Genomic DNA, 12,586 nt, shown 5'->3' on the forward strand with positions numbered 1-12,586 from the left:
TGAATTTGAGTGAATGAATGAAAACTTGCAATGAGGGAAAAACTGACAAGAGCACTTTAAGGAGGGGAAAGCTGAATTATTTTGGTTGATTTGAGTTCTGAAATCCTTGCTTAAAGCTGGTTAAATTGAAGAGCGTTTATGAAATCTCCTGATCCAGATTGGAATGAAATAGTTGGAGTGATATCTGAAAAGTCATCGGTGATTGTCGATGGAGTATCTCTTGAAGACGACGTCGCTGGAGAAGCTCCCATTGAGTTGAAACTTCCGAAAGAGGATCCATTGGAAACAGAACGAGAGTTCATCTGTGACTGAAATTGTGAGTTTCCTGGTGCACACATTCCGTGAGATTGGTGTGGAATTTGATGGAAGTGATTGTGAGTGTATGGATTATAGAAGTTCATTGAATTCTGATTATGAACCATCGAGTTAGTCACCTGAAGGAAACAAACAATTAGTGGGTCACTTCAGAAATTACTATAGAAACGGAGGGACCTGAAGAAACATACCTGGTCGGCGGCTGGTGGCAAGCTTTGAACGAAGAACTGATTATCGAATCCTTGATTTTGTGGCATTGGCATTGGAGCCATCGCTGTAACCATTATCCCCACTCCCATTCCCATCATTCCATTCGGTTGTTGATGTTGTTGATTGAAGAATCCAGACGAGAATGGAGTCATTTGAACTGCATTTGTCTGTTGCATTCCCATCCAGTTCTGATTATTCCATTGCTGGTTCTGGAAATTCTTGTTTTCAGTCATTGCCATCTGCTCGTAAGGTCTCTTTTTCTGAGTTTTACGATTCTTCGACTCATCAATATTCTCCGTTTTAACCGTCTTCTTCTTATGCTTGCGACGTGGTTGATACTTGTAATGTGGATATTTCTGAAAAATAAAACATTGCATCTGGGAAATCTTTTTTTAGTTTCAAACTAACCTCCATGTGAAGAAGTCTCAATCGCTCTGCCTCTGCGACAAACGGTGCTTTCTCCTCGGCTGACATCAGCTTCCATCTCGCAGCCAAAGTCTGACTGATCGTTGCATTATGAACATCTGGATGTGCCTCACAGTACTTCTTTCTCTCTATCTTCGACCAAACCATGAAAACATTCAATGGTCTTTTGATATGCTCCTCTGGTTTCGGCGACGGTGGGGCTGAAGACTCCTCAATCTCGTTCTGAAAAATATGTCTAATATGACCTTGCTTATCATTTCAATTACTTCCTATATTTCTGTTTTCCGATCAGTTATATGAGTGTAATTTTCCCTCTTCTATTGTTCAATTTTTACAAATAAGTAAATAAAACTAACCTCCTGATGACAGTCATCTGATGCATTATACTTCATTTCAATCATTTTCTGTGCTCCGTTCGAGAAGGGTATCCCATTGTTGAAGTCGTTGTTCCAGTTCATTCTGAAAATGACAATGAGTTAGGAGAGTTATGGAGGTTTTAAAAAGAAAAAGTAACGTTTCGAAATATTTAGAAATTGAAAGGAGACGGGGATCAAGAAAGGGAAAATATGGGAAAATCTGGCAGACTTCGGAAGTGGCGAGATGGATGAGAAACGCAGGAAGACTGAGACTACGACTAATATATATTCTGTTTGATTTTGATGGAGAGATATTGGAAGGTTATTCTGGTATACTGTATATTTCTAAACTACGGTATACTCTTGGTATACTATTGTATAATAATCACAGTATACTAAAAGAAGAGAAAAACAACAATCTAACAAGTAACATAATAGTAAAAAAGAAAATAATAACTTTGGAGTCACTGGTCAGTCAGTTATTGATGATAAGAAACTGATAAGAGGCTTGAAATTCATTGAAACCTGGAACTCGAGTTAGGCGAGACAGTAAAGAAAGAGCACTCGAGGGTTTCAAGACGTCTCTTCTTCTAAGTTTCCATAGCTGATAACTGATGTTTCCCGTGTTTCAGATGATCAGGTCAAAGGCGTCCTCCCTGTCAAACAATCTCGAGAGATGGATGTGTTGTACTACTACTCTCCCCAATGGCAAAGTGATGACATAACAATACAACACAATAGAAAATGAGACGAGAGAGAGAGAGAAAAGAGGAAGAAGCATCAGAAAACTGGTATTTTCAGATGAGGAGGGGGTTGAAAAAAGCGAAGAGGAAATGGCAGAAGCTGTGTACTTCGAGAGTGCGGCTTCTCTCTTCGCATGATGTGATGGTTTGACATTTGGTAATTGTAATTGGCCAAACGAGATGAAATATACTAGATGAGAATGTGTACGGTAGAAGGAGATTCGAATGAAAAATACTTTGGGGGTTTTGGGTTTTGATGGGAGAGGTTGGAAGGGTCTAAGAGCTAGGATATGAGGGTTTGAGTCGAGACTACAGACGACTGAATGAGAGGAGAAACCGAAAATAAGAGAGCTCGATGGCAGTCACCAATCGGGAGACGTATCCGTGACTGACTGACTTAGTATCCATCGACCAGTATACAATTCTCACGTCTTCTGCCATTGGACACGCCCACTTTGCCCAAAAGGGTTCCGTTAGCGAAAGATGAAAGGCGCCGACAGTAGCCACCTATGTACTCCCGGGAAGAAATGACATGTCCCAAGTGATTGCACGTGGGAAATTTGGAGAGGGGCGGGGCGAGACTGATGGGAGATGGGTTCTGAGAACCTTTTTGTATGAAAATAGGATGTCACTGAACTGAGATACTGAAGTGAACATGAAAAGTTAAAGGTAGTGAAAATTTGAAATTTAGAAAGAATTAGGTGACTGTAGAGTCTTAGAATCTTGAAATACAGGTTAACAAAATCGAAGCATAGGAAACTGAGATACTATTCTTTTTCGGGAATGATACTGATTTGAGCTGAATTTACGTTTTTATAGTTATAATAATTTCGGAGAACCAAAACCCAAGTAAAAAACTTCAAGTGCAAATATCCAGACTGCAACACTTGATTATTATAGAAGAAGTGACAAGTGCTCTTCGAAATGATTCCTTCTTGATCAGCGAAAAACTACAGTAACCTTGATCTTCTTTTCCCCTCTTTTAACATCAAAACCAGCTTCTCATACATCTGATTCTGTTCACTCTCGAATGCATCATGCGCCCATCCTCTGACTGACTTCTAACCCTCTCTTACACTCGAAAAAGCAGTATGATGTAACTTTGAGAAGAGGTAGAAAAGAGGAAAAGTGTTCATTCTCGACACGGCTTCTGATGCCTTCAGCTTCTGATGCGCAGGAGGTGCGCGGGTCGGCAGAACAACCGGTTTGAGAGGGAAAAGAGGGGCAAAAGGTGAAAGTGTCGAGATCATCGAGAGGAAGACGGCTACTGACTTGGAAAAGAAAAAGAGGGAAAATAGGAAAAAGAAGAAAAAGGAGAAGCTGTATTACAATAGGTTTCAGATGTAGGAAAATGTAGAAAACAATACTAAAAAATGGTTGTTAGAGGAGGGGTTGAGGTCATAATAAAGTTTGTCAATTTTCAGATTTTGCAGTAGTGATCACTAGGAAATCATGTCAACAAAAATGATAGGAGTTATATGAGACATGGCTTCTAAAATCTTCAGACAACAACAATGGTCGAGATAAAGTATGAAAATATACAAAAGTTACAGTTCTTCCAGACTGTCAAAGTTAATTGAAAAAAAAGTTCATTCTAGCTTGAATTTACTCTAAGTCAGAGATAAGAAAACAAGTAAATAATTGACTCCACTAAAATTTCCTAGTTTCAGAATACAGTATTCAGTATGCAATGTTGAATTTTCCCCGCCAAAGACGTTCTATCTTGGAACATTCCTTTGACGGTGTCGGCTCGTTTCAGATGTTTTCCCATACCGACGGTGGGAATACGTGTTGGCAACATAGGTACCAATTTGGCTCTGCGTTTGATCTCACCGAATGACATGGATCAATGAGAGATCAAAGAGACAAGAGACAATGAGAAGATGGGAAGACATGGTTCTGTAATATGAGCAATAAACAGAAAACTGTGAGAATTCAGGAAATTAGTGAAATGGAGAAAATGAAGAAGAAGAAGTGTTGAAGAAGTGTTGAGTTTCATTCAATTACAGATAAGTAATCAGGGAAAAAGTTGAGAGAACTGATATTCCGATCTGATGATCTAAGTGTTTAATTTCCCCTGTGGGAAGGTGATTTACAATCTCAAAACTTATAAAATCTTGGAAAGAAACAAGGAAACAGTAAAAAATGAGAAAAATGGGAATGTCCTTTTCTCTCGTTCATTTCACAGCTTCTTCTCCTTTTTTCGGTGTCCTCTCTACGTCTTCTCTCTATCAATTTAGCAATCTTTATGTCTTCCGAAAAGTAGCAAAAGGGGAAAGGTGTAGAGATGATTCGTGATGATGATGATCCATTGTGGGTCACAGGTTGAATCCGAAATCATTCAGAAGACGTAGAGATAAAAAGTGATAGCAGAAAGAGAAGAAGTTGTGCAGACAAAAATTTGCAAGTTTTCAGAAAAAAAGAACAGACTCCAAAGTAGAATCTAGTACTGTAGACATGATCGGAAGTGAGAAAAAACTAAGTTTTAGTCTAATAATATAGTGTCTCGTGATTCTGCAATTAAACACGCTTTTTGACAGTTTTTTGGCGTAGTACTACTAGTTTTTACACATTTTAAAACTCTTTTAAACATTCTGTAGATGGTCAACTGTAATAACACATCATCAAAATCAACAAAAAAAACAAGATATCATCAAAGAGAGAGAAATTCTCAGGGATCGAAACAATTTGTACATCTCCAATTCATTTGCAGAAGTTCATTCAATCGAACGAAAGAAGTAGCAGAAGCTAAGTGATCTCAATCGTCTAGACAGTGAAATCTCACACTCCAAACTTCTTGTGAGGTCATTAAAAGAGCGTGACTGATATCTGGTATCGAACGTGACAAGCGTTATCTGACTGTGTCAAATCGAATGGCAAGTTGAGTAAAATAAGAAAAAAAACTGACTAAAAGGGTCGGAGATGTTGAGTCATGATTTGGGGAACTAATGATTTTGCAGAATACTAAATGATTTAAGCTGAACTTGATTCCTTAAAATAAAACTGAAAGAGGGGTATTGCAGAAAATTAGCGATACTTATTGAAGAAATTTCACTCTACTTGACGAACTGAGCGAAAATAAGAGCAGAAAAATGTTCAGAATTATCCGAAGAGCAATTTCAAGATCAGATAATTCACTCACTTTTTTTAGTTTTGATTTGAAAACTGAACTCCTCCAAGCAAATGGAATATGGATTAACGAAACGAAAATGTTTTCAAATTACAGATTCATTTTGAAAATTGAATCATCGGTTTTGCTTTCTGTTTTTTTTTTCAAACTGATATTCTGAACCGATGACTCATTGTTTCGGAAAGCGCGAGATAGTCATTTTCCAAACAGTGACAAATTCTTGCAAGATCTTTCAGAAAATTATAGTGAAAAATGAACTTACCGATGATCACGAGCACTTGTTCGATTCTGGAAAGTGAGCTGTACAAACATTCTAGCTGGAAGAGGACGGGGAGATCAAATGGTTCCGTGGAGCAACTCTGAAAATTGAAGGAGTAACGGTTTGGATACTTATTTGAGTTAATTGGAAGAAAATCAAGAAGACTCATGTTTTGAAATTTAAACTTGGTGTAACTACGATTACTTTGAAATCTCCAGATAAAAATTGCAGTGATACATGCTCTAATTGAAACAACTGAAAAAGCAACAAAAAGAGAACGTTAGCTTGTTCATTCTCGACTACTACTCTTTTCTACATTTCTATTTACTACTCTCTTCCACTTTCGATGCCAATCTGCTTCAGATGACACCGCCCGAGAAAGAAGAAAAAGAAGAAGAAGAAGTAGTGAGTCTTTTGAAATAACCGGTTCGATTGCGCGACACGACCTCACATTCAAGCCACTTAACCTCTTGCTTCTACATTTCGAATGCTTTCTCGATATAGTATGTAGTAGTTGGTGGCTATGATGGAAGAAATCATTTTTTCTTGGGAAAAAAGAGGGCAGAGGTTTTTCTTATTTTTATGAAACCAAAAAAGATTTTTTAAAAATAAACTCCAGAGGAAAATCTTATTAGTTCGAGATGGGAATTCAATTGAACACACGAAGAAACCGATATTTATAATCCAAAATGAGTAAATAAATGCTCGAAATAAGCGAGATGGTCGTGACTCGAGAAATGGGAAACCAGATAAGATAGTAGCGGGATAGATAGTAGTCAGAAAAAGTTTGTAAGCCTAGGATTCAAAAAAAACCAAATTGTTTGGGCGGGAAAAATAAAAACTAAAGAAATGAGACTCGTAAATTTCCAGAACTTTTGTCAACATACCAAAAAAAGTTTGCCCAGTATTTTTGGAAATGCAACACTTCTGTTAATAGGGTTATCTCAGTTGAATCTCGGCCTTCAACATATAATTTTTAAGTCTCTGATCATCTTCTCAACTAAGCATCTGCCCGTTTATTTCACAGTAGGTGGTCTCTTCGTATTGAAAGTGAATCAAGAAAATTTAGAAGTGAGATGAGGAAAAAGAACAGACTATGAGAGGGGTTATTTTGGAAGAATTATCGTTGATTGTGCTCAATCTGACAAAGGAATATCTTCTATCTATTTTCAGGCTGCTTCTCCCCGTTCATGTTTCTGAAAAGGTAGGTCAGCTCGCGGTTATTTTGATTCTGTAACTTCTTAAGCTCAGTAATTATCTTTTTATAACATTTTGATGAAAGAGTAACAAAAAAATGGCATATTATCACATCATCGAGTTCCCAGCAGGGGGTAGAAAAGAGTGCAGAGTTGTAGATGTTCCCAGTAACCGGAAGTGTTAATTCAGATGAGGAGGAACGTGTTGAATGAGGAAAGACACAGAGATTGGATCAGAACTAATAGTTTCGGAAGTGAGGTTTTCAGACTCAGCTATATTGAAACCTTTGCCTTTTATTTTTTTAGTTTAGGAAATTAGCAACTCTGAATCCATCTAATCGGATATGGGAACTCGGAAAGTCGTTCGACAGAATTCCCATTTTTCGATCACCTCCGTATCTAATTTGCCACGTGTCCATTGACCCAAAAAAGGAGCGTGTAATGAGACATGTCAGAAGGTGTCAACAGGTGTGTTGAGTTCATCACGGATGTAATCTATCATTAGTGTGTTGAGTAATAGGAGACACACTTATTCACTTGTTGAGAGTCATGAAAGAAAAGAAGTACCGGATAATTAGAGAAAACGGAATAACGTTTCTGTGAGATTGTTCCCAGTTTCAGATCTATTATTTTAAGAAATGGTTTTCGTCGAAGGAAGGAAGCATAGGAGCTTGGAAAAGTTTACGGTGAGATTAGATTCCGAAAGAAGAACATTTTGAAATGGGAACGTTTGGAGAGAATAAAAGATGCCACGCTGGACGGAGAAGCCTTCAACTTCAAACTGCTTCCGAGAAAGAGCACGCATAGAATTCTTTTTAGTGAAACATAAACCTTTGAGTTATAAAACAGTCCAGTCTTCACAAAACATGCAAAAAGAGAAAAATCAAACCTGAACGGACGCACAGTCATCGCTTACTCGGCAACAGGAATCGAAGAGAATATTGTGAGATTTTGAAATCAACTAGAGAATCAGAATATGAAAATATTGAGAAACGTGAAGAGATTATCCCAAACTACTATCAAATATCATCAGAAAACAATGATCAACTCATCGTTTTTTCTTCTCAAGAAGGCGTGTGCTTTCTCTCATTTTCTCCGTTCCTCTTCTTGCTTCTCGACTCCGCCCATTTCTCAGTGGGCGGCCTTCCTCCTCTCCAACATGCTACCGTACTCTCCATCCGTCGTCATTTTAACTCATCGGCACGCGTCCCTCATGGACAGACTCCGCCCATTTTAGAAGAGAGTGTTGAAGATTGAGAGAAAGATAGAAATGAAAAATGGATCTGGGAGAAAATGTTCGGGTCGACGGGAAACAAGAAAAAGAGGTGAGGAAGGATCGCTTCGAAATGAGGACCGGAAATGAAAATGCAACCTTTTTACATTTTGAAGAGGTATCATGAAAATAGAAAATAGGTTTATTACCTCCCGTTTTTCTCTGATTTTCGGTTACTTCATAATTACTGTTCTTGGAGCATATAATTTCTGAGATTTGTTTGATAAAAATGTTTGGAAGCTCTAGACTACTTCTCTACGTTTGAACCAAAGGTATATTTCGTCTCGAATCTAAACTCAACCTTTCGAAGTCTGCTTCCCGTGAAGCTGTATAAAAACAAACATCGGGAAACAAAACTTTCTTTGAGAGTCATACATTTTATAAAACGAATTCAAAAAGCCAAACTTTTACCGAAAATTTGTCACCGTCAGTTTCTCGGGTGGCCGAAAAATGCACGCACGTTTAGGAAAAAATGCGTTTCAGTTTTTTGTCTTATCACCGAGTAGACACATTAAGTTGGAAACTTAAACATAAACTGAGAGAAGATAAGAGAAGATGGTCATTTGGTCAGAAATTCCTTTTTTTTCAATGGGAGAAATGTCGTTTGAAAAGTCGGAAGGACTCCTGAGAATACATTTAACTAAAGTTTTAAGAAGAAACTTTGAAACCGAAAAGTAAAAAAATAATTCAAATTTGAATTAGTGCCATAAATCAAGTGTAAGTATAACGGGGGCGGAGGTCGTTGTCTAGTGGGGAAAAGTTGCTTTTTGGGCATTGGAATAATTCAGAAAAAGTTCATATGAATTCAACATCAGAACAAGGAGAAGCAGCAATTACGTGTAAAATGTTATCGTCGAGCAACAACATACAAAAAACAGTTTCCGCCCCAATTATGTCTTCGTCAGCTTTTCACAGCATGTGGTCCCTTTCTTTCAACCAATTGCTCGTATTTTTTTGTCGGTAGATTATTATCTAAATGAACACAAAAAGAAAAAAAGACTGATTTGTTTCGGTAAGTTCTTATATAACACATATGTGAGCAACAATGGAAGAACTCGTTACATGTTGAGTCAACTTCTGGATTACGGGTGTGTTCTCCATGTGAAGCCAATTGTTTCCAGAGAAACTCAAAGTTTTTATCTAGTTAGGAAATGAAAAACTATTCTAAAATAGATGTCACCAAATCAAAAACGAAGAAAATATTCGTTATGTACCACCTGTCATTGCTACCATATCTTCATAGCCACCCGCACCAACTGCCTCTCCACTAATTAACCATAAAACGTCGCTCCCTCTCTTTTGATTTCTTTTTGACAGATCCCGAAAGTGGGTGTTTATGTGAAAACACGGGCGGCATAATGTCTCTTTCAAGGGGGACTCACATGTTACCACCCTGTTACACCTTATCGGTTAATGTGATCTGTTGGTGCTAAAATTGTTATGATGGTATGGAGATGATGATAGGTTGACTCCGGTTAATATGAGGTTAAGGGGGGATTTTGATTAGGAGATCTGGAGAGAAATATGGAAATGGAAATAGAAAGCTTTTGAAGCAATGAGGATAAGTTCGATAAATTGATCCGACTATTTGGATTTCCAGAGAATTCTATGAGAGAGAAAACACAAGAATTGGAATATTTCTACCAGAATCAGATAGAAATTTCTCTAGCCAACTCTAACTTTTTCCGATATCAATTTCACTTTTCAGCAGTTTTCAAAAGAGACTTTCCGGAATCAGTGGAGAATATCTACCATGTTCTGCAGTTCTTGAGAAATAATAATGTACCTAGATTAGTACCAACTGTCAAAGTGTTTGAGTAATTAAGTGATGAAACCGGAAGTATGGTGCCTCCATATGTTACGGTACAAGATTGTATCTTAGAAGTACCAGATTTCTTAGCCTCTGGATGCAAACCAGGGGGATATAGGTTGCATTTAAGTCTGTCCTGAACATCTTTCTGATTCAATGACTCATCTCCCATCATGACCCAACTTTTTGAACCCAAATAGTGTTCCCATTCCCATCCTATCTATCCTTGTCACGTTTGCTTGCTTCCCGGCTGTGCTGTGTCCATTGCTGACATTCTGATTTATTTCAAAAGTACATGAGGGGCCACAGGGCATCGAGTTACATTTCCACCGTCTCTCCGGTCATCGATATATCAATTGTTTCGCGCGCACACACGTACTTCTTCTCCTTCTTTTCCTTCTTACTCTCTTTCTACTTGTCAATTTGAAGATTTTCGAAAAATGTTTCGTGGTGATCGTGTCGACATGTTACCACAGTGATTGGAGATTTATTAATGTGGGAATGAGGGGAATTGGGGGGAAGAAAAAGAGAAAGGAACATGGGAAGGGCTGAGTACATGAATATAGTTTTTGTAGTAGTTGAACAAGTACGGCACACGCTTATGATGCAACTCTGACGATTGCATAAGGTACGATTTTTGTTGTTTTTGAAGGAAAAAACAAGAGTTTTTCCACGCAGTGAAAGCAAAGATTTTTCGAATGAATGCTAAAATTAGTGCTCGAAAAGAGACACACAATTAGATTTTGTATATTTTTAGTTTCTGCTCTTTTTTTTTGATGCATGAAACCACAATTTTGAAATTTTGGAACATACTTTATATAAGTTATAATTAATCCCTTCGGTCAACAACTCATCATCCCCAAAAGTTTGTTCATTCTCGTTGTCCAACACTCGACACTTGACAATTTGAAGACATTGTCAAGTAGGATTACTGTAGAAGACTGAAGACGATGCGGGAAGCCGTTAATCTCTAATCCACTTGTTACCGTTGAGTGCGATAATAGTACATAAACATGACAGTTGACACGGTAGAACAGGAAAACATGTCAGGTGGCAAATGGACAGGAAGTGATTGGAATCGGCAAGTTAGAGAAGAGAAGAAGTCAGCGGATGTGACTGAGTTACAGAAGAAAGACTAACTCATTTAGCAGTTTTCTGTAAAGTACTTAACCCTTTTCAACAGGTACTCGTTCCATCTGTATCACCTTTTTCCGTGTCAAGTACATCATCATAACTAACAGAAATATACTGACTACATAAGGAATGCGGCATCTTTTTGATGTGAAAGAGAGAACAAAAGAGACACCCGAGTGTCTTTTGCTCTTCCTCTTGTTGGAATGAGCTTGCCGACAGAAACATGAGAAGGTGTTAAGTTACAGGTACTACCAACTTAAGGAGTTCAGCGTGTCGACTACCGGAAGAAAGACGGCTTGATTTATTCAGAGGGAGATACTGGAAAGAAACTTCGAGAGTTCTATCAGAAGTGTACTCTCTACTGTTTCAATAAAAGTCAATTGCGGCTAGTTTGCTCTCAATTGACACCTTCTTGAAAGTACCTCTTCTGTTTTTTTTACGTAACGTGTGTTGTCACCTAGTTGACACGACTTGATAGCAAAGTGCAAGATTGTTGGAATCGATTATACAAGCAGGAAGCTTTTCAGACAAGCGTGAAGTGTGGAATTCAGGATTTCGGAAGAACATATAAGATATCGGATTCTCATATAGGCAGACAGAATGAATACCTTCTTGAAGTTTTTTTTGAGTTCTGAGACAATCAGCCATTCCTATGGACGACTTATTTCGGATCTACAGTAATACTTGGTGCTTCATTTATTGAAACAGTAAACAATTACTTTCTTCTGACACCTTTCCTCTAATATTTATCCTTATCCATCCCCTTCTCCCCCAACTGTTCACACATGTCTGTTACCTCAACTATTACATCATTTCACCTGTTACGGTCACCCATCTGATGATGTTATTATTATTATGCAGTGTGAAGAAGAGCAGAAACGGATAGAATATATGGAAACACAGTAGGAGATTACAGCAAACACTTCCTGTTTGCACATGCCATCACTCCCTTATTGACACGAAAAGAGGCGACGAACACTGTATTTGGAGAGAGAACGAGATGGAGCAATATTTGATGGTATCTATATTCACACGTGCCACGAAAAGATATGGATTGACACGTGTCTCAGAGGGAAATGACAAGGAAGCGAAATGGAAGTTCTGATGAAAAATCATTGAGTTAGAGTGGAGTTTCTTTTAATGGTCATATTCGCCCGCCTAACGGAGAAGGTTGTGATTTTGTACTGAAATACAGATCTCTCACTCACCTTTTTTTCTTTAGGTTTCAGCTCTGCTTGCTTCAAATCCCTCGTTGGTGTCACCTGAAAAGATTCCAATAGAAGATAAAACAATCATGGAAGCATTGAATATGACAATTACAAGAGATGAGAGATCATACTATTTCGAGAGAGCACAGAGAAGCACTTGATGACGTCATCAATCCAATTATTACGTGGAAAAGCATACGGTAACAGTAGTAAGAAGCAACATGTTGCCAGAAGGAAGAGAACTCATGAAGTGGAAGTAACAACATTGGGAGGATTATCCGGAAGAAGACATGATTTGGGGGGGAAGGAGGAGGAAGAGGGCAGTTGTCAGCATTATGGTAATATGCATGAAACAATGGATTAGTAAAGAAGGTAGTTGTTTAGAGAAATGAGTTAAGAACATCACTTGAATATTTTCAGACACAGATTCAACTTTTGGATCCGGTTCCTTGTATATCTGACTACCGTAATCCACTTTTCAATCCGCCCCCAACGATTCTATCCCTTTCGATTAACAACGCCATCA

General features: G+C 38.1%; 1 protein-coding gene across 1 annotated transcript; it reads right to left on the reverse strand.

Moving 5' to 3' along the window:
• Positions 1-110: 110 nt before the first annotated feature.
• Positions 111-1,409, reverse strand: GCK72_001925 (uncharacterized protein; the record flags this gene model as incomplete). The annotated part of the gene is made up of 4 exons (XM_003114669.2): positions 111-434; positions 507-881; positions 934-1,173; positions 1,308-1,409. 4 exons carry the CDS (start codon positions 1,407-1,409, stop codon positions 111-113), a joined length of 1,041 nt encoding a protein of 346 aa, XP_003114717.2.
• Positions 1,410-12,586: the final 11,177 nt, after the last annotated feature.

The sequence above is a fragment of the Caenorhabditis remanei genome, chromosome I, assembly GCF_010183535.1.
Source record: "Caenorhabditis remanei strain PX506 chromosome I, whole genome shotgun sequence".
In the NCBI taxonomy this organism is placed as follows: Eukaryota; Metazoa; Nematoda; class Chromadorea; order Rhabditida; family Rhabditidae; genus Caenorhabditis; species Caenorhabditis remanei.